The sequence below is a fragment of the Sinocyclocheilus grahami genome, unplaced genomic scaffold (genome assembly GCF_001515645.1).
Source record: "Sinocyclocheilus grahami isolate Dianchi unplaced genomic scaffold, SAMN03320097.WGS_v1.1 scaffold364.1, whole genome shotgun sequence".
Taxonomy (NCBI): domain Eukaryota; kingdom Metazoa; phylum Chordata; class Actinopteri; order Cypriniformes; family Cyprinidae; genus Sinocyclocheilus; species Sinocyclocheilus grahami.
This window is the reverse complement of record NW_015505543.1, coordinates 319,935-338,000: the sequence shown is the minus strand read 5'-3', so window position 1 is coordinate 338,000 and position 18,066 is coordinate 319,935. Positions and strand designations below refer to the sequence as shown.

General features: G+C 38.2%; 2 protein-coding genes across 2 annotated transcripts in view; one reads left to right on the top strand and one right to left on the bottom strand.

The window, feature by feature from the left end:
• The window catches only part of LOC107549163 (sodium-dependent phosphate transport protein 2B-like), an 18,993-nt gene extending 10,578 nt beyond the window's left edge, over positions 1-8,415 (top strand). Inside the window, exons 5-10 of the mRNA XM_016230153.1 lie at positions 1,128-1,223; positions 2,317-2,437; positions 4,849-5,016; positions 5,579-5,695; positions 7,005-7,129; positions 7,211-8,415. Coding sequence (XP_016085639.1) covers positions 1,128-1,223; positions 2,317-2,437; positions 4,849-5,016; positions 5,579-5,695; positions 7,005-7,129; positions 7,211-7,750 — 1,167 coding nt within the window. The 3' untranslated portion in view covers positions 7,751-8,415. The remainder of the gene's footprint in view (positions 1-1,127; positions 1,224-2,316; positions 2,438-4,848; positions 5,017-5,578; positions 5,696-7,004; positions 7,130-7,210) is intronic.
• Positions 8,416-15,444: 7,029 nt separating this feature from the next.
• LOC107549162 (uncharacterized) lies at positions 15,445-17,592 on the bottom strand. The gene is made up of 5 exons (XM_016230152.1): positions 17,536-17,592; positions 17,359-17,438; positions 17,139-17,232; positions 16,906-16,981; positions 15,445-15,992 (listed from the first exon to the last, which is right to left on the bottom strand). Exons 1-5 carry the CDS (start codon positions 17,590-17,592, stop codon positions 15,583-15,585), a joined length of 717 nt encoding a protein of 238 aa, XP_016085638.1. The 3' UTR covers positions 15,445-15,582.
• Between the last annotated feature and the right edge of the window lie 474 nt (positions 17,593-18,066).

The window sequence follows — 18,066 nt, the reverse complement described above, 5'->3', positions numbered from 1 at the left end:
CGTTTCTAGATCTGAACAACACATCTTCTTTAACGCTGTAACATCTGTACACCACCTTTCGTTGATGTAAAAACATGTCCCGCCACCATGTGCTTTCCCCGTTGATTCTGCGTCGCGATCTACTCTAAACAGCTGAAAGCCCGGGAGACTCAACGCGCTGTCTGGAATGGCGTCATTCAGCCAGGTTTCCGTGAAACACAGAGCAGCAGAGTGTGAAAAATCCTTATTTGTCAGAGCAGAATAAGTTCGCCCGTTTTGTTGGGTAGAGAGCGGAGATTCGCCATATGGATGCTCGGCAATGGCGTTCTGAATCCGCGCTTCCTGAGCTTCACGAGCGCGCCGGCTCTCTTCCCCCGTCTGCGCGTCCTGAAGCGTTTGATCAGCACAGCAGCTCCGGCGACTACAACATTCAGCAAAATGTCCGAATAAACGAAATCCGTGTGGTGTGATTCTGTGGTGTGTTCTGCCGAATGTTCAGCAGCTCTTCCCTGGTAAAACTGATCGTGTTTGAGAAACGAAAAACGAACAAAAACAGTAAAAACACTGGAGAGCCAACACTGAGGCTGCCGTCTGTGGCGCCATCGCAAGCAGCAGGATTATTAGGCTGCTGTCACTTTAAGACCTAATCCACAGATCAGTATACTGACACGCATACAGTTTATTTTTTCTCTAACCAATTGTTTACGAGGACACTTAAGATGGGAATTCCAACATAGTTGTGTGTGTTTATCTGTACAAAATAAGACAGTATTTTACATTTTCAATTAAGAATATACAACAATTCCGTTTACAGAACCTTCATAAATGAAATACAAATGGAAGGCCAAAACACACTTTATTCATCCTTTTATAGAAGTAGAGTTAAAAACCCCATGCTGTATCTTGTAGAAAGGTACATCACCATCTAGCTTTGACCAAAATTGTTTGAACGCACCTGACATTGTAATTACGACTTCCAAACTCATAAAAACAAATATCCCAGAAGGACTTGAATGCACTAATATTTGCATCACAGCTCAAAATCAGATCTTTATGCACCCGCTTTGCTCTCTGCTGTATCTCTACCACATGTTTTTTTTAATTGAAAATCGTTTTTTTATTTTTTTATTATTGTTTTGTTCTTCCAGCTGGACTCATCTGTGATCCGTGACATCGCCACTGGAGACCCTGCTGCCCGAAACAAAAGTCTGGTTAAGATCTGGTGTAAAACAGAAAAAATCACGGTGAGAATGTGAAAGTGGGTTAATAAGTGCAGCACACCCACTATTTCTCGTCAGTCACTAGATTAGGCTGTTAAAACATGAGGAAATAAGATGTATCACACTGATGGGAATTCAGAACATAAACATTGGGTCTGTATGTACATACAAATACAGATATGCAAGTCTTTTATCTAAATTCCCGATAAACCTTGTTAACCGAGGCATTAGCTCTGTTGCTCTGTTCTAAAGCCTTGCGCATTGCCTTGTTGTCTATCACTAACAGTGTAACACTATTAAGCATAAGAAATAGCACACAAAAATAATGGCTGCGTACAAGGTTCTTAGGACGTTCCAATTCTGCCCACTGCAAGAGTTCTGCCAGTAGTGGGCACTCATGCAACGTAATCAATGACAGTTAACTAGACAGAGGGAAGTTTACGAGTGAAGGGCGTAAAAATGGACTGCAGCCAATGTGTAAAAAAGTCACTTAGCATATACCTAGCAGCAACTCCGTACATCTTGCAAAAACTTTTCCTCATGCACAGCACACAGAGGCTAAACTAGGGCTGCGTCTGAAATCGCATACTCTCTTGACTAGGTAGGCTATTTATTTTTTTTTTAATAAGTAATTGCTTCTTAACTGCAAAAAGAGCAGCTAAAAAACTTATTTGCGATATATGGGAGTTTTTGCGAAATTGACGTGTTTCTATTGGGCGTATTTTCAATTCACAATTTCAATTTGCGCAATTTGAAGGGTAGTGTGCTCCAATGATTGGCAGTGACGTAACGCAACTGAAGCTGGTAGGTCACGTGACATAATACACCACACTTCAGAATAATGCTGTAAATAGTAGGTTATCCGGGTGCCTACTCTTTTAGGTTATACTTTTTGCCTACTCTTTTAGAAGTACTGTGAATTCGGACACACTTCTTTTGTCACATGCTGTTTTTCGCCCACTATATAGTAGGGAAGTATGAGATTTCGGATGCAGCCTAGGTCGATTGTTTTGTTAGCATGTTGGTAAGCTAACAATGAGACACTGAGCATTAAAAACTTCACATTCTCTCCGTTATGTAAGGTTTAGGTCTGCAGATGTATTTTTGTCTGTTTCAGAACCTCGTGAATATAACGGTCCCTGGATTCGCAAACTGCACGCCTGGCGCCCTCTGCTGGGAGGAGGACGGCCAGATCTGGACTCAAGAGAACCAAACGGAAACAAACAACTTGCAAAAATGTAAGTGCCTCTGCTTGCTTTGTGGCTCTTGTAGCAACTAGCGCAGGAACTTCCTGGATCAACAGAGACTAAAGCCTAATGTCAATCCATTTCCCGTCCTATTCCTTACATAGTTGACTTATTTCAGCGCTAAGCCATCGATCGCGATTCACTCTAACCTCCATGAGTACAATGGATTCTTATAAAAGCTGAGAGAGATCTTAGCTTCACCTTTCCCCCCCACCCCATCCATCTACTCTACCTTTTCAATGGGGCTATTCTTCATGACAGCCTCGGGCACTTGAGGCCAGTGCACCTGAACAAAGAGCCTCTGCCAATTTGGCAGCAGGGCTTTTGCTCTTGGTATGAATTTGGGTGATTTAAATCAATGCAAGTAGTTAGATCGCATGTTGAAATTCCAGCCTTGACTTGGTTCAGTGGATTTGAGTATGTAATCATGCTGTGGTCCTTCAACTGTGATAGAGTGCGCTCAGATTTTCAAGAAGCACCATTCAGCAGCTCCTCAAATGAGAATTTGAAGATAATTTTTGGTAGATTATATCAGGGGTTTTCAAACTTTAATGCCAAGGATCCCCAAATTTGTTAATCCCCTTGCAAGGGATTCATTCATGCATTCATAAAAGATAAAAGCAGCTATATATAAATGGCCCATTTATACTGTTTTTATGCTATTTATACCGTGTTCATGTTTTTTTTTTTTTTTAAGAATTAACTTTCTTACACTTTTTTTGGTGGACATTTTAACTGACCCTTGTGCAACCCCTTAGGGGTCTCTAAACCCCATTTTGAAAATGATTGAACTATCATATAAAGCAAGCAACTGCAGCTTTTGAGTGTGATTTTGTGATTTGATGTAGTAATGGCAATGATCACAGTCTCATAGCAATAGCATAATGGTCAAGATGTACTTAATATCTGAAAATAGCCCTCTGTATCTTTTAAGATTTGCAATATTATTTGGTCCATTTAAGTAGTAAGATTTTTAACTAGAATCAGCATACAACTATTTTCATAAAGCTTTGTTAGCAATCTGATTAAAAAATACTGGCGCTGGCAATCGATAAAAAAAAATTAACTAGTTAATCACACATTTTCCTGTAATTAATCGCATATTGATATATTTATTATGTCTTAATTTCACACTTAATCTCCAAATTAATGTAGAAACAACATAAAAAAGTGCAATAGTATAATTTAAATATGAGTTTAATGGCATATTTTTACTAAGTAGCCTATTATTAATGAAGACCAGTGTCATTGATACCAATAATGCAACTGATGTCTCTATTAAATGCATTTTCACTTAAATTTTAGTTATTAATTATAGCTATTCAACATTACAATATAACTGAAAGACATTATTTAAAATGTATTTCCACTATAAATTTAATATAGATTAATGTTTATTCAAGCTAAAAAAAATTAATCAGCGAGCAGTGTGCGTTCATGAAAAATGTTTATTGCATTAAACTGAAAAAAAATAAAAATAGTAATAGCAAATGTGCATTGACTTTGAAATCAGAGTCTGGTCCATCCAGCTATTTTATGGACATGCACTAACTCTGAAAAGATTTCACGCACACACACACACACACACACAACCATGCCCCCAAAACACACTACAACAGCCTAACATAAACTATGGAACAAAAGAAGATAATTTGAAAAACATCTCAGTATTGTTTCGTTCATGCAATGAAAGTCACTGGTAACCAAAACAGCTTCGTTACCAACGGTCTTCAAAATACCTTCTTTTATGTTGTGCAAAAGAAAGTAAGTCATTCAGGTTCGAAATGACATGAGGGTGAGTAAATGACAGAATAGTGTTTTGTTTGTTTTTTTGGTGAATTGTCCCTTTAATGTTTTATTTTTTATTTTTTTTAAATAAATGAAATGATACTCTAAAGAAGAAACTACAACTGCCAGCAGGTGGTGGTAAATGTCTTTGTGTCATTCATTCATTCGATTTGTTCAAACGGCTGGTTCATTCAGAAAATGTCTCACTTTATGAATAGGCCTTTGAATCATTGGTTCACACGATTCGTTCAAAACGTAGGTGCATCCAGAAACTGTACTTGCAGATAATATATTAAAGAAATAAAAGGTCATTTATAATGTTTGCTGGTTTTCAATTTGACAAGTGCCCCAAAATAGATCTACCTTCTTGCAAAATTCAGCTCCAATCCTGATCAAAAACACCTGGACCAGCTAATTAAGATCTTCAGAAGCGCTTGATAATTAGACAGGTGTGCTGGAACTGAACTGTGCAGGTAGGTAGATTTTTAGGAACAGGTTTGGAAACCTCTACTCTAAAACCATCAAACTACACCAGCAGGGAAACTGGACAATAACTTTCCAACACTTTCATGAACGTTCTGTAAGCTCTGACAGACTCCTCCTCATCTCTTCAGGTACTCACATGTTTGTGTACGCTGATCTGCCGGACCTGGCGGTGGGCTTGATTTTGTTGGCTCTGTCGTTGCTGGCCCTCTGCACCTGCCTGATTCTGATCGTCAAGCTGCTGAACTCAATGTTGAAAGGTCAGGTGGCGGTCATGATCAAAAAGGTGCTCAACACAGGTGAGTCAACATCAGAGATGAATCATCTACCGTTAAGCTCTGTTGCTAATTGCTAACATTAACCTCTGATACGCACTCTTTGTGGTATATGACAATGTGTGTCAGCACTGAACTTTTAAGTTGAAAGTTGAGGACAAAGACGCATGTAGCAAATATTTGACCTTCAGCTAAAAGCATACATGTGGCAATTCCCCACCCTTCCCAGAGTTCCCTCTTATCACATTCCTGTAGGCGTAGCGCTTACTGGAAGTGTGTTAGCATGTATCCTGTCATATGATAGTCGGCACAGGTGATCCAGTCCTGCTGTCTGATGAGCTGAACAGGAACATTATATGAGCCTGAGTGTGTCTGAGTGCCACAGGTGTGTGTGTATGTGCATGTGCTGTTGGTTTCAGACTGCACTCAGGTACATGCCCATAATTCCGCACATATCCACTCTACTTGCATTTTAGCCAAAGCTTTGTGGGGAGTTTTAATGCAGCCATCACTTAACACCAGGAATAAATACACGTACTAAACATACTGTTCATGACCTTTCTAATACGGCTTTGATTGTTGCCAGATTTCCCTTTCCCTTTCGCCTGGGTCACTGGATATCTCGCCATGCTTGTTGGAGCCGGAATGACCTTCATTGTTCAGAGCAGCTCTGTCTTCACCTCAGCCATCACTCCACTAGTCGGTCAGTATAGAAACCCAGATGATTATAGTGGTCGACCGACATGGGTTTTTTGACAGCCGATATCTTGGAAAGCAGGGTGGCCGATATAAAGCCGGTATTTTATTTATTATAACATGTAAAATAAACATACTTATACTCTAGAACAGTGGTTCTCAACCACATTCCTAGAGAACCCACAACACTGCACTTTTTGCATGTCTCCAAGCCATTTCAAGTCTGTGAGTCTCTACTAATGAGCAGATGACCTGAATCAGGTGTGTTTGATTAAGGAGACATGCAAAATGTGCAGTGATGGGGGTCCTCCACTGCTCTAGAAGACAAAGCATTTTTCACAAATAAATATTTAATAAAAATAGAATTAAAAAGGAAGTAAACACCATAACCAACAGGGCACTCAGTATTCTGAGAAGTTTGTGTGCATTGGGAATCATATTTTGTTTTCCAAATAAAGCCAAGGTAACACTCATTTTACATACAGCACACAGTGAAAATGACATGAATATGACAGTGGGCAAATGCATAAAGCGCAGTGTAATTTGAAATCAGTCACGAGTTTAAAGTTTGTCGATCGTGCGTCTCCAGTGAAGCTGAACTCTACTCTGGTCCGTATTTGATTCGCACAGACCATAGGACCGACCGTCACAGAACATGCGATCATGCAGGTCACATGCACACTTCACAAGATCTCAACTAGATTCGACTAAGTCTGCAAGGTTTGTGAAATTAAATGTTCATTAGTCATTCAAAGATTTGTTTAAATTATATAAATGCGTATTTGCGGAATGCTGACGGCAAACGAGATATAATAATATTAAAGCAATCGTTATAATACTTTTTTTTTTTGTATACATTTTAATTCCTTTGTTTAACAGTTCTATCTGATTATTAGATGGACTTCTATCCGTATTAGACAGAACTGAATGACAACAGCGAACAAGAGGGAGAATGTGAGCACTGTGTGCTCTGGCGCTGCCGTTCTCGGCGCCATCAAAATACACATCGGCCAAACAGAAAAACTTATCGGCCGATATTTGAAAAATGGCAGATATCGGCCGATATATCGCCAAGGCCGCTAGATTGGACTGGTTACCAAACTGTTGAAAACTGAGTCACGATTACGGTTGACCTAGACATTTTGTGTAATTTTACGGAATTGCATGTATCGCTCTTGGAAAGGGCAATCCCAGAATGTCCTACAGAATCCCAGGACAGACAGTGGAATATGTAGGAAAGAAAAAAAAAGTTGATTCAGGCATTTAATTGGTACTGTTTTTTTTATTATTATTATTACTGTTTTCTCTCTATTCAGGTATTGGTGTCATTAGCCTTGAGAGGGCATATCCACTTACACTGGGCTCCAATATTGGCACAACAACCACAGCTATTCTAGCTGCCCTCGCCAGTCCTGGAGAGACACTGGCAAACTCTCTACAGGTTTGTTTCTGCACTTTTCATTTGATTTGATTTTATTACTCCGGTTATAGATTAAAGACTATCATTTGTGTTTTCTTCCAGGTTTCTCTCTGTCACTTTTTCTTCAACATCAGTGGTATCCTGCTCTGGTATCCCATCCCTTTCACACGCCTCCCCATCCGATTAGCCAAAGCTTTGGGCAACTGCACGGCCAAGTACCGCTGGTTTGCGGCACTGTATCTCATCCTTATCTTCCTCCTCTTCCCGCTGGCAGTCCTGGGCCTCTCCATCGCGGGGTGGCAGGTCTTGGTGGGGGTCGGAGTGCCCGTGTTGGTCTTGGCGATCTTCGTGATCGTGGTAAACATTATGCAGAAACGCTGCCCACGTTTCCTGCCATCATTCCTCCGCAGCTGGGATTTCCTGCCCACACCGCTACACTCCCTCAAACCCTGGGACAAAGTGGTGACTGCCAGCATGACCTTCTGCAGGACTCGCTGCTGCTGCTGCTGCAAGTGCTGCAAAGAAAAAGAGAAGGATGAAGAGAAGGATGATATGAAAACCAAGGATAAGAGTTTAGAGATGTATGACAACCCTGCGCTCACTATAGAGGATGAGGCCAAAGTAACAGCGACACATTTATAATGCATTATAATTTATAACAAAATGTGTTTTTCTGGTAATGCTCAAAAACAGCACATTGGGTCCATGTGCAACTTTGTTGTTGATGACTGCAACATATTTAATCACTACATTTAAATCTTTCCAAAAGAATAGTTCAATTAGGCTGCATTTACACTGGGACAAAAAAATCTGATTTTTATTTTTTTTGCTCACATCTGAATTTGTTGTACATCCGCACGAGATCCGAATTTTTTTTATTTTTGCTTTTTCTTTTTTCGCATTTGATTTGGGCCACTTCCAAATGTGGACTTTAATCAGGTACATATCTGATATCTGGACATCCGACCTGCATCTAAACACACGCATCCGATTCCCCGCAGAACTCGGAGCCACCACAATGCGATGGCGACACTTTTACTAATAAAGATAGCGTTTTAATGCCGGAGGTGCTGTATATGTGCTTGCATTTTATTGAGGTGGAAACTGCGCAATATTGAGGAGCTGGTTTTCAACCCCTGTCCCGTGAATTTTTTTAATACAATAGCTTTGCTACTAAAACCTATTGTATTTCTCAGCAATGAAGAGATAAATTAGCTGTTTTTCTGATTAAACCAACAAGCTTTACTAGGATACTCGCTGTTCTCTCGATAATCCATTATCGTTAATTCATTCAAATAAATATTATCTTACAGTGCTACTTTATTTCACTTCAGAATTCTACATCTAATGAGCTGTAGATAAAATAAATTAAAATTACCAATATTTTCCTACGTTCAGTCAGATTTTGTGCTGCAAAACATCCATGCTGGCAAATAATGTCTACTCAACGTTTTTTTTTTTAATAGCACGGCCGTTCAACACCTATTGGCCTACTACTATGTGCATAGTAAAGAGATCAGTGATGGGCGGGAATTAATGTAAACCCAGATATCGGATACCAGTTGTGTCAATGTGAATGTAAAAAAAAATGGCCAAAAAAATCAGATATGGTCAAAAGATCAGATCTGTGCATTAAGACTTGCAGTGTAAATGCAGCTCTAAAAACCCTGTGAAATCAGTATGTCCTGCCCCAACTTTCTGTTTTAACATGAAATACATCAGCACAGGAAAGAGTATTGAACTTGTCAGTCGATTTCATGTGGTCTTTAAGAACAAAAAAATGCATCAGGTATAAGACCACAATAAAATGGCATCACAGTGCAGAGGTTAAAATCTATCTCTTAACTGTTGATTATGTTATTGTAGTTGTTTGTGCATGATGTACCAGTGGGAGGAGTCAGGGCTTTCATAAAAGTCTGTGTTTGTATAATTGTTCAGTATTTATTTCTGAAAATGGTAATGCGGTGGTAAGCAGGCCAATGAAAAATGCACACTCTTGGCAGTAATTGTGCACATTATGTGGAACTATGTAAAATGCATTTGTATAGGTTTTTAAATATTTGTAAACAATTCGTTTTTTTTCTCTTTTTTTCATTTGTGTCTGGTTATACTGTTGCATTTTGTAAATTTCATTATGATTAGGCTTAAACTATTTCTCTACTCAGATGTAAGATATTGTCTTTAATAATATTTAAGATGACATAAGAACATTGGCTCTGATTTTGTATCTTTGAAAAACATTGTGCCATTTAAAACATGATGTTTACTTTAAGCCCATTAAACTTTTCATTAATTTATAACTTCTTATCCCTTTATTGTTTTATTGTGAGTCAAAGATGATCCAGTGTATATTTGTTTTGTTTTCATTCTTATTGCATCTTTATCAGCTTGTGTGGGTGAGTTCTGAAAATGTTATCATGAGCGTAGGGTAGGTAATGAGATACCACCCAGAAACGACATACTATACAGTAGAGACACCAAGCTAAGTCTACGTCACAGATGAAACTAAGAAAATACAGATGAAAGTACAATTTGTTCATGAATATCTTGTGTATTTGCCACCTTAAAGCAAAACTCAATAATCATATATTTTATGCCATTTGTGACAAACTTCGACAAATCCAGTTATTAGTTCATTCTCAGAATGTGTTTCTATTAACCCACACAAGACAAACTAATAAAAAGAAAATCCAAGCTGACATCAAAGAACTAGATTTGACGAAGGTCAACTATAGCCCTATTTGGATGAGATTAGGACCACTTTACCAGGAATTTTACCACAGGATGTCTGTAATATTAATGGCCAAATTGCACAGGAAAAAATCTCAATAAAACTACCAGAAGTGGGAGGGGTAACTCGATTAATGCACTGCCATCACCTCTGTCATCTTGTGTGTGCCACATTGCTTCCTGTGCACACTATGTTGCTTGTAATATTAGTTAGGTCTGGTTGAACGATTTGTTAATTAAATTAATTATATTCTGATTGGATTATTTTGGTAATAGGCACTTACCTAAAGCTAACAAAAGTTTCATGCCAGAAAATGATGGAATATTTACGGACATATTTACAGCTGGTCTGTTCGCATGGGATTAGCGTTACCTGAGGCAAGTTTTCCAGACATTTTTTACAGAAGGTAAAAGTCACTGTAATCTTTACTGACATTGAGATGGCACATTTGGACAGGATGATAATTAGTAATTAGTTTAGTCTAACTTTTTTGAGCTGCATGTACACATTATAACCCTCATCATTAAAGTAAAAATATAATTTAAAACATTCTGGAGGATTGTTAAAAATGAATCAGTGAAATGCCTGGTGAAATGCCATCCAGAGTGGTCAAAAGGGCTAGCAAAATCACTCTGGACCCCTCACATCCAGCACACTCACTCTTTGAACTGTTTCCATCTGGTCGACGCTACAGAGCACTGAGCACCAGAACGACCAGACACAGGAACAGTTTCTTTCCTCAGGCAATCCATCTCATGAACACATAACAATAATCGTGGAACACACAACACTAGTAAACATTATTTATTTAACATACATACATACATTGTAAAGCCATGCTTTAGCTTCTAAATACTTGAGCAAATTCTTATCGCATTATAGTCCTTCACGTCTACTGCATTCTCAAAACTCTGGCCATTTGCTAATAACTAGAATATCAAAATCAACTGCGGGCGACAGATCCTTTTCCTATTTAGTGCCCAGACTCTGAAACAATCTACCTAACATTGTTCAGGAGGCAGACACACTCTTATCAGTTTAAATCTAGATTAAAGACCCATTTCTTTACACACAATACACCACTGCATTTCTATAATTTAAATCCGTTAAAGGATTGTTAGGCTGCATTAATTAGGTCAACCGGAACCAGGAACACTTCCCATAACATCCAATGTATTTGCTACATTGTAAGAAGAATGGCATCTACACCAGGGTTTCTCAACTCTGGCCTGCGAGATCCATTTTCCTGCAGAGTTTAGCTAAAAACCATGATCAAATTCACCTGCCTGTAACTTTCTGGAGATCCTAAAGACCTTGATTAGCTTGTTCAGGTGTGTTTGATTCGGGTTGTAGCTGAACTCTGCAGGAAAATGAACCTCGTGGGCCAGAGTTGAGAAATCCTGATCTACGCTAATATCAGTCTGTTTCATGCTTATTCCAAGGTCAAGATAGCCACCCACATCCAGTCCGTATATTGACGGCTGATGTATAACCTATTGAAGGATATAGTCTTATGTTCTTTTCAAAGCAGATGGGAAATGAACATGATAAAGATGACACATGCACACACTCCAGTCACTGTCAAGATTAAATCAGAGGTTTTCTGCACTGAAAGGTGATTGTGTGCGACTGTAGGCTGGTAAATCTGCTGTTGGTTTTCTCTTCTGGTCTCCAGAGGACTGTCGCTGATGTCCTGTCCGGCAAGTTCAGTTACAGTTCGTAACAGCACAGCGAATACAGAAACTGCGAGTGTGGCGAAAACCCCGCAGGCCAGCGTCAGCTGAACAGAGCTGTGTGTGAAGTCTCTCCACGCTCGCATCAGCTCCATCCTCCACAGGACTAATGAACATGGAGTCACGTCCCCCTCCTCACCTGCATCTACAGGAGGAAGAGGATCATGAGGAGAGAGCAGATTCATGCAGGTGTGATTGACTTGACTTGCATTGTTCTTAAAATCAACATGAATTTATAATGAACCCTATTTACTTTTTTAGTGCACATTGCTAGTCTTTGTGAATGATTTACTGCTGCATGTTATTCCAAGAAAAAAAACTATTGTTTACATCAAATTATGCAACTTTCTGTGCCATTGAAACTACTTTTCTTTGCAGCAGTAAAAATGGGAAATGATAGAAAATAATACTTTTGTGATGATAAAGACATTTATAATGTTACAAAATTGTTAGATTTCTATTTCAGATCAATGCTGTTCTTCTTAACTTTCTATTCATCAAAGAAACCTGAAAAAAATTAAGAACATTGGCTCTGATTTTGTATCTTTGAAAAACATTGTGCCATTTAAAACATGATGTTTACTTTAAGCCCATTAAACTTTTCATTAATTTATAACTTCTTATCCCTTTATTGTTTTATTGTGAGTCAAAGATGATCCAGTGTATATTTGTTTTGTTTTCATTCTTATTGCATCTTTATCAGCTTGTGTGGGTGAGTTCTGAAAATGTTATCATGAGCGTAGGGTAGGTAATGAGATACCACCCAGAAACGATATACTATACAGTAGAGACACCAAGCTAAGTCTACGTCACAGATGAAACTAAGAAAATACAGATGAAAGTACAATTTGTTCATGAATATCTTGTGTATTTGCCACCTTAAAGCAAAACTCAATAATCATATATTTTATGCCATTTGTGACAAACTTCGACAAATCCAGTTATTAGTTCATTCTCAGAATGTGTTTCTATTAACCCACACAAGACAAACTAATAAAAAGAAAATCCAAGCTGACATCAAAGAACTAGATTTGACGAAGGTCAACTATAGCCCTATTTGGATGAGATTAGGACCACTTTACCAGGAATTTTACCACAGGATGTCTGTAATATTAATGGCCAAATTGCACAGGAAAAAATCTCAATAAAACTACCAGAAGTGGGAGGGGTAACTCGATTAATGCACTGCCATCACCTCTGTCATCTTGTGTGTGCCACATTGCTTCCTGTGCACACTATGTTGCTTGTAATATTAGTTAGGTCTGGTTGAACGATTTGTTAATTAAATTAATTATATTCTGATTGGATTATTTTGGTAATAGGCACTTACCTAAAGCTAACAAAAGTTTCATGCCAGAAAATGATGGAATATTTACGGACATATTTACAGCTGGTCTGTTCGCATGGGATTAGCGTTACCTGAGGCAAGTTTTCCAGACATTTTTTACAGAAGGTAAAAGTCACTGTAATCTTTACTGACATTGAGATGGCACATTTGGACAGGATGATAATTAGTAATTAGTTTAGTCTAACTTTTTTGAGCTGCATGTACACATTATAACCCTCATCATTAAAGTAAAAATATAATTTAAAACATTCTGGAGGATTGTTAAAAATGAATCAGTGAAATGCCTGGTGAAATGCCATCCAGAGTGAGCAAAAGGGCTAGCAAAATCACTCTGGACCCCTCACATCCAGCACACTCACTCTTTGAACTGTTTCCATCTGGTCGACGCTACAGAGCACCAGAACGACCAGACACAGGAACAGTTTCTTTCCTCAGGCAATCCATCTCATGAACACATAACAATAATCGTGGAACACACAACACTAGTAAACATTATTTATTTAACATACATACATACATTGTAAAGCCATGCTTTAGCTTCTAAATACTTGAGCAAATTCTTATCGCATTATAGTCCTTCACGTCTACTGCATTCTCAAAACTCTGGCCATTTGCTAATAACTAGAATATCAAAATCAACTGCGGGCGACAGATCCTTTTCCTATTTAGTGCCCAGACTCTGAAACAATCTACCTAACATTGTTCAGGAGGCAGACACACTCTTATCAGTTTAAATCTAGATTAAAGACCCATTTCTTTACACACAATACACCACTGCATTTCTATAATTTAAATCCGTTAAAGGATTGTTAGGCTGCATTAATTAGGTCAACCGGAACCAGGAACACTTCCCATAACATCCAATGTATTTGCTACATTGTAAGAAGAATGGCATCTACACCAGGGTTTCTCAACTCTGGCCTGCGAGATCCATTTTCCTGCAGAGTTTAGCTAAAAACCATGATCAAATTCACCTGCCTGTAACTTTCTGGAGATCCTAAAGACCTTGATTAGCTTGTTCAGGTGTGTTTGATTCGGGTTGTAGCTGAACTCTGCAGGAAAATGAACCTCGTGGGCCAGAGTTGAGAAATCCTGATCTACGCTAATATCAGTCTGTTTCATGCTTATTCCAAGGTCAAGATAGCCACCCACATCCAGTCCGTATCCAGATCAGATGGTCACTGCAGTCACCCGGATCCAGTCTGTATCCAGCCCAGATGGTGGATCAGCACCTAGAGATGACCTCGACAGCCCAGAATGTCAGCGGAGACCATGTCAACTAGATGAGCCCCAGAGAAAGATCCCCAGTGAAAAGACCTCGTCACTAGACGGCTATCGGGACAAGACCACGTGAACCAGATGAGCCCTGTGCACAATCTGACTTTGTTGCAGCCTGGAATTAAACTGCTGGTTTCATCAAGCCAGAGGAAAACGATGAAGTTTTGGTTCCTTCAACACACTATTTCCGTGTTTAATACTGTAAAGCTGCTTTGACACAATCTATATGGTGCGCTATATAAAAAAAACGTGACTTGGCTTTGAGGGATTGAAGTATGCATTCAGTATGGGTTGTAGTGTTGTTTAACAGCATATGTCAACTGTTCAGCTGACGAAACAAATAATAAATGCATATTTCAGTAGGCTATACAAAAACTCCATAAAACATTTTTGAAAGTTGTAAGTTTCTAAAATTATGATTCTTATTTAAATTTATAATGGCAATAATTAATAAGGCCTGTAAACACTACACTCTGTTTGAACCCATGTATAGGCCCCATTAATTATCGGCATTATATAAATCATCAATTATATGTATTTATACAAATGGTCCTCAAATCTGACTGGCTCTGTTTTTTGGAACACAAAAGGAGAAATAAAACAAAAAAGAGTCCTGTTCGTGCTTGGCATTGAATATATTAAGCCTCTTTTCACGGATGCAGAATTATCACAAAATAACCTCTTGCAACTTGTGCAGAAAATAAAAAGAAGTCAAGATGAGAATAGAAATCTCAAGACGAAAAAGAAAAAAAAACTCAAATTCAGATTAGCCATTCCTGAGCTGTGGCACCCTCTCGAGGTTTATAACTGACAACAGATCTGCCTACTTTCCCACGAAAAGATCCAAGTCACAGAAGCCCTTAAATCAATGTTAAACCTAATAGGTGTGAAAACTTATGAGAGGAGGACATATACGCATTTATAGCCAAATACTACTTAAACTTAGTTAATAAAAACAGGAGTTAGTTATTTGTTGCTTCATAAAACCCTATATTGTAAAAGATTATGTTAGTAAATATGTATATTGCATCATTTCAAAATGTTTTCTGCTGTTCAGTGTGAACTGTAAAAACACACACTACTTACACACTGCAGTATGAAACAGACTGTAGCTATTCAGATGAAAGAAAAAGAGAACCATCACGTATCATGTGAGATTTATTTGCACTGCAAACATTGTAGTATTCGAAAGTAGATGAATCTGAGTGCAAACAACACAGGTTACTGAGAACCTGACTGTCCATTTTGTTCATGCTTTTATCCAAAGCAACTTAAGGTGCATATATACTGGTTCAGTTCTCCTGCAGTAACCTGAGTTGAAGAGTGTTGATCGATAGTGACGGCTGATGTATAACCTATTGAAGGATATAGTCTTATGTTCTTTTCAAAGCAGATGGGAAATGAACATGATAAAGATGACACATGCACACACTCCAGTCACTGTCAAGATTAAATCAGAGGTTTTCTGCACTGAAAGGTGATTGTGTGCGACTGTAGGCTGGTAAATCTGCTGTTGGTTTTCTCTTCTGGTCTCCAGAGGACTGTCGTTGATGTCCTGTCCGGCAAGTTCAGTTACAGTTCGTAACAGCACAGCGAATACAGAAACTGCGAGTGTGGCGAAAACCCCACAGGCCAGCGTCAGCTGAACAGAGCTGTGTGTGAAGTCTCTCCACGCTCGCATCAGCTCCATCCTCCACAGGACTAATGAACATGGAGTCACGTCCCCCTCCTCACCTGCACCTACAGGAGGAAGAGGATCATGAGGAGAGAGCAGATTCATGCAGGTGTGATTGACTTGACTTGCATTGTTCTTAAAATCAACATGAATTTATAATGGACCCTATTTACTTTTTTAGTGCACATTGCTAGTCTTTGTGAATGATTTACTGCTGCATGTTATTCCAAGAAAAAAAACTATTGTTTACATCAAATTATGCAACTTTCTGTGCCATTGAAACTACTTTTCTTTGCAGCAGTAAAAATGGGAAATGATAGAAAATAATACTTTTGTGATGATAAAGACATTTATAATGTTACAAAATTGTTAGATTTCTATTTCAGATCAATGCTGTTCTTCTTAACTTTCTATTCATCAAAGAAACCTGAAAAAAATATACTCCGCTGTTTTCAACATAATAATAATAATAATAATAATAAATGTTTCTTGAGCAGCAAATCAGAATATCAGAATGATTTCTGAAGGATCATGTGATGCTGAAGACTGGAGTAATGATGCTGAAAATTCAGCTTTGAAATAACAGGAATAAATTAAATTTTTAAATATGTTCAAATAGAAAACAGTTATTTTAAATAGTAAAAATATTTCAAAATGTTACTGTTTTTGCTCTATTTTGGATCAAATAAATGCAGGCTTGGTGAGCAGAAGAGACTTCTTTAAAAAAACATTAAATATTACTGTTCAAAAACTTTTAACTGGTAGTGTATATATAAAAAATATTTAAAAATCAAAAGCATTAAACATTTTAATTAACCAACAATATGGTAGCCTAACATCCACATCATAACCAAAACCAAAACTATACTAAATCTACTCAAGTTCCAAAATAAAATAAAATAACGTGAAAATATTATGATTTTAAAAGACTTTTTAAAATGTTTTATCACTTATATATAAAATGCCTTATACTCACCATGACTGCATTTATTTAATAAAATATTGTGAAATATTATTCTCATTTAAAATAACAGAGTCCCATCTGATCCAGAATGATGTCAGGAACTTCATAACCCTCTTCAATTACCGTGACCAGATTAAAGAGGCCCTGACGATCACACAAACAATTATTAGCACATTATTTTATATAAAAATATATATTCTAAAGAAGACATTTGGTTTGATGCATTTAGATTTTTGTAGGATTCCAAAATCTATAATCTACTTTGGACAGATTGTGTGTGTGTGTGTGTGTGTGTGTGTACTTGAGCACTGCCATACACTGCTGCTGTACTGTACATGTCTATGGCCTTCACCATATCAGCCAGTTCACTGTAATAATCTCCCAATGCAACAAGCCTGCAGAATGCAGAGAAACAGAAGCAGATAAAAGCAGAAAGAGAGAGAGAGAGGTGGACCAAGAAAACTATTATGAGAAAGAGAAGTAGTAGTGTCATAGTGTCATTTCTGCTGGTCTGCAGAGGCTCACCAGCTTCCTGAGGGATGTGGTTGTAGGTGGAGTAGTTGTGGTACCTCCACTGACAGGCAGAACTGTGATCTAACAGCTGGAAATACACATGAAATAATAGAATTAGAAAAAAACAACAGCCAGGAAATGAAAGGCTTGAGATGGTTGGATTAGCAGATTTTGAGACGGTTCACCTCACACAGATGGGCGGCGTTGTGCTGTGCCACACCGAGACCAGTTTCTGCCAGCATGGCATATTTCACCAACGCTTCATCCCTTGAATAGACAGTTACACAAACATTCACAAATATGTCATTTCAAAACAGTATGATTTTTTTTTCTTCCGTGACAATGAATAATGTGCTGGTCACTTTTTTCCATTAAAATGTTTAAAGACAAAAAAGAAAAAGTGTTATAAAGTGCCCATTTGACTTTATACAGACGTTTTCTGTAATCACATGACCCCTAGAAAACAAGTCAGTACAACTCAAGGGTGTTACCCTAAGAGGTGAATGGATGGATGTAAGGTTAGATAGATGGAAGGATGTTGGATGGATAGATGGATGATTTATGAAAGGATGGATGGATAGATCGAATTATGAAGGGATGTGTGGATGGATGTATGGATGGATGTTGGATAGATGGATGTACTGTATGCAGGGATGGATAGATGAAGGGTTGGATGGATGGATGGGTAATGTACTGTATGCATGGATTAATGGATG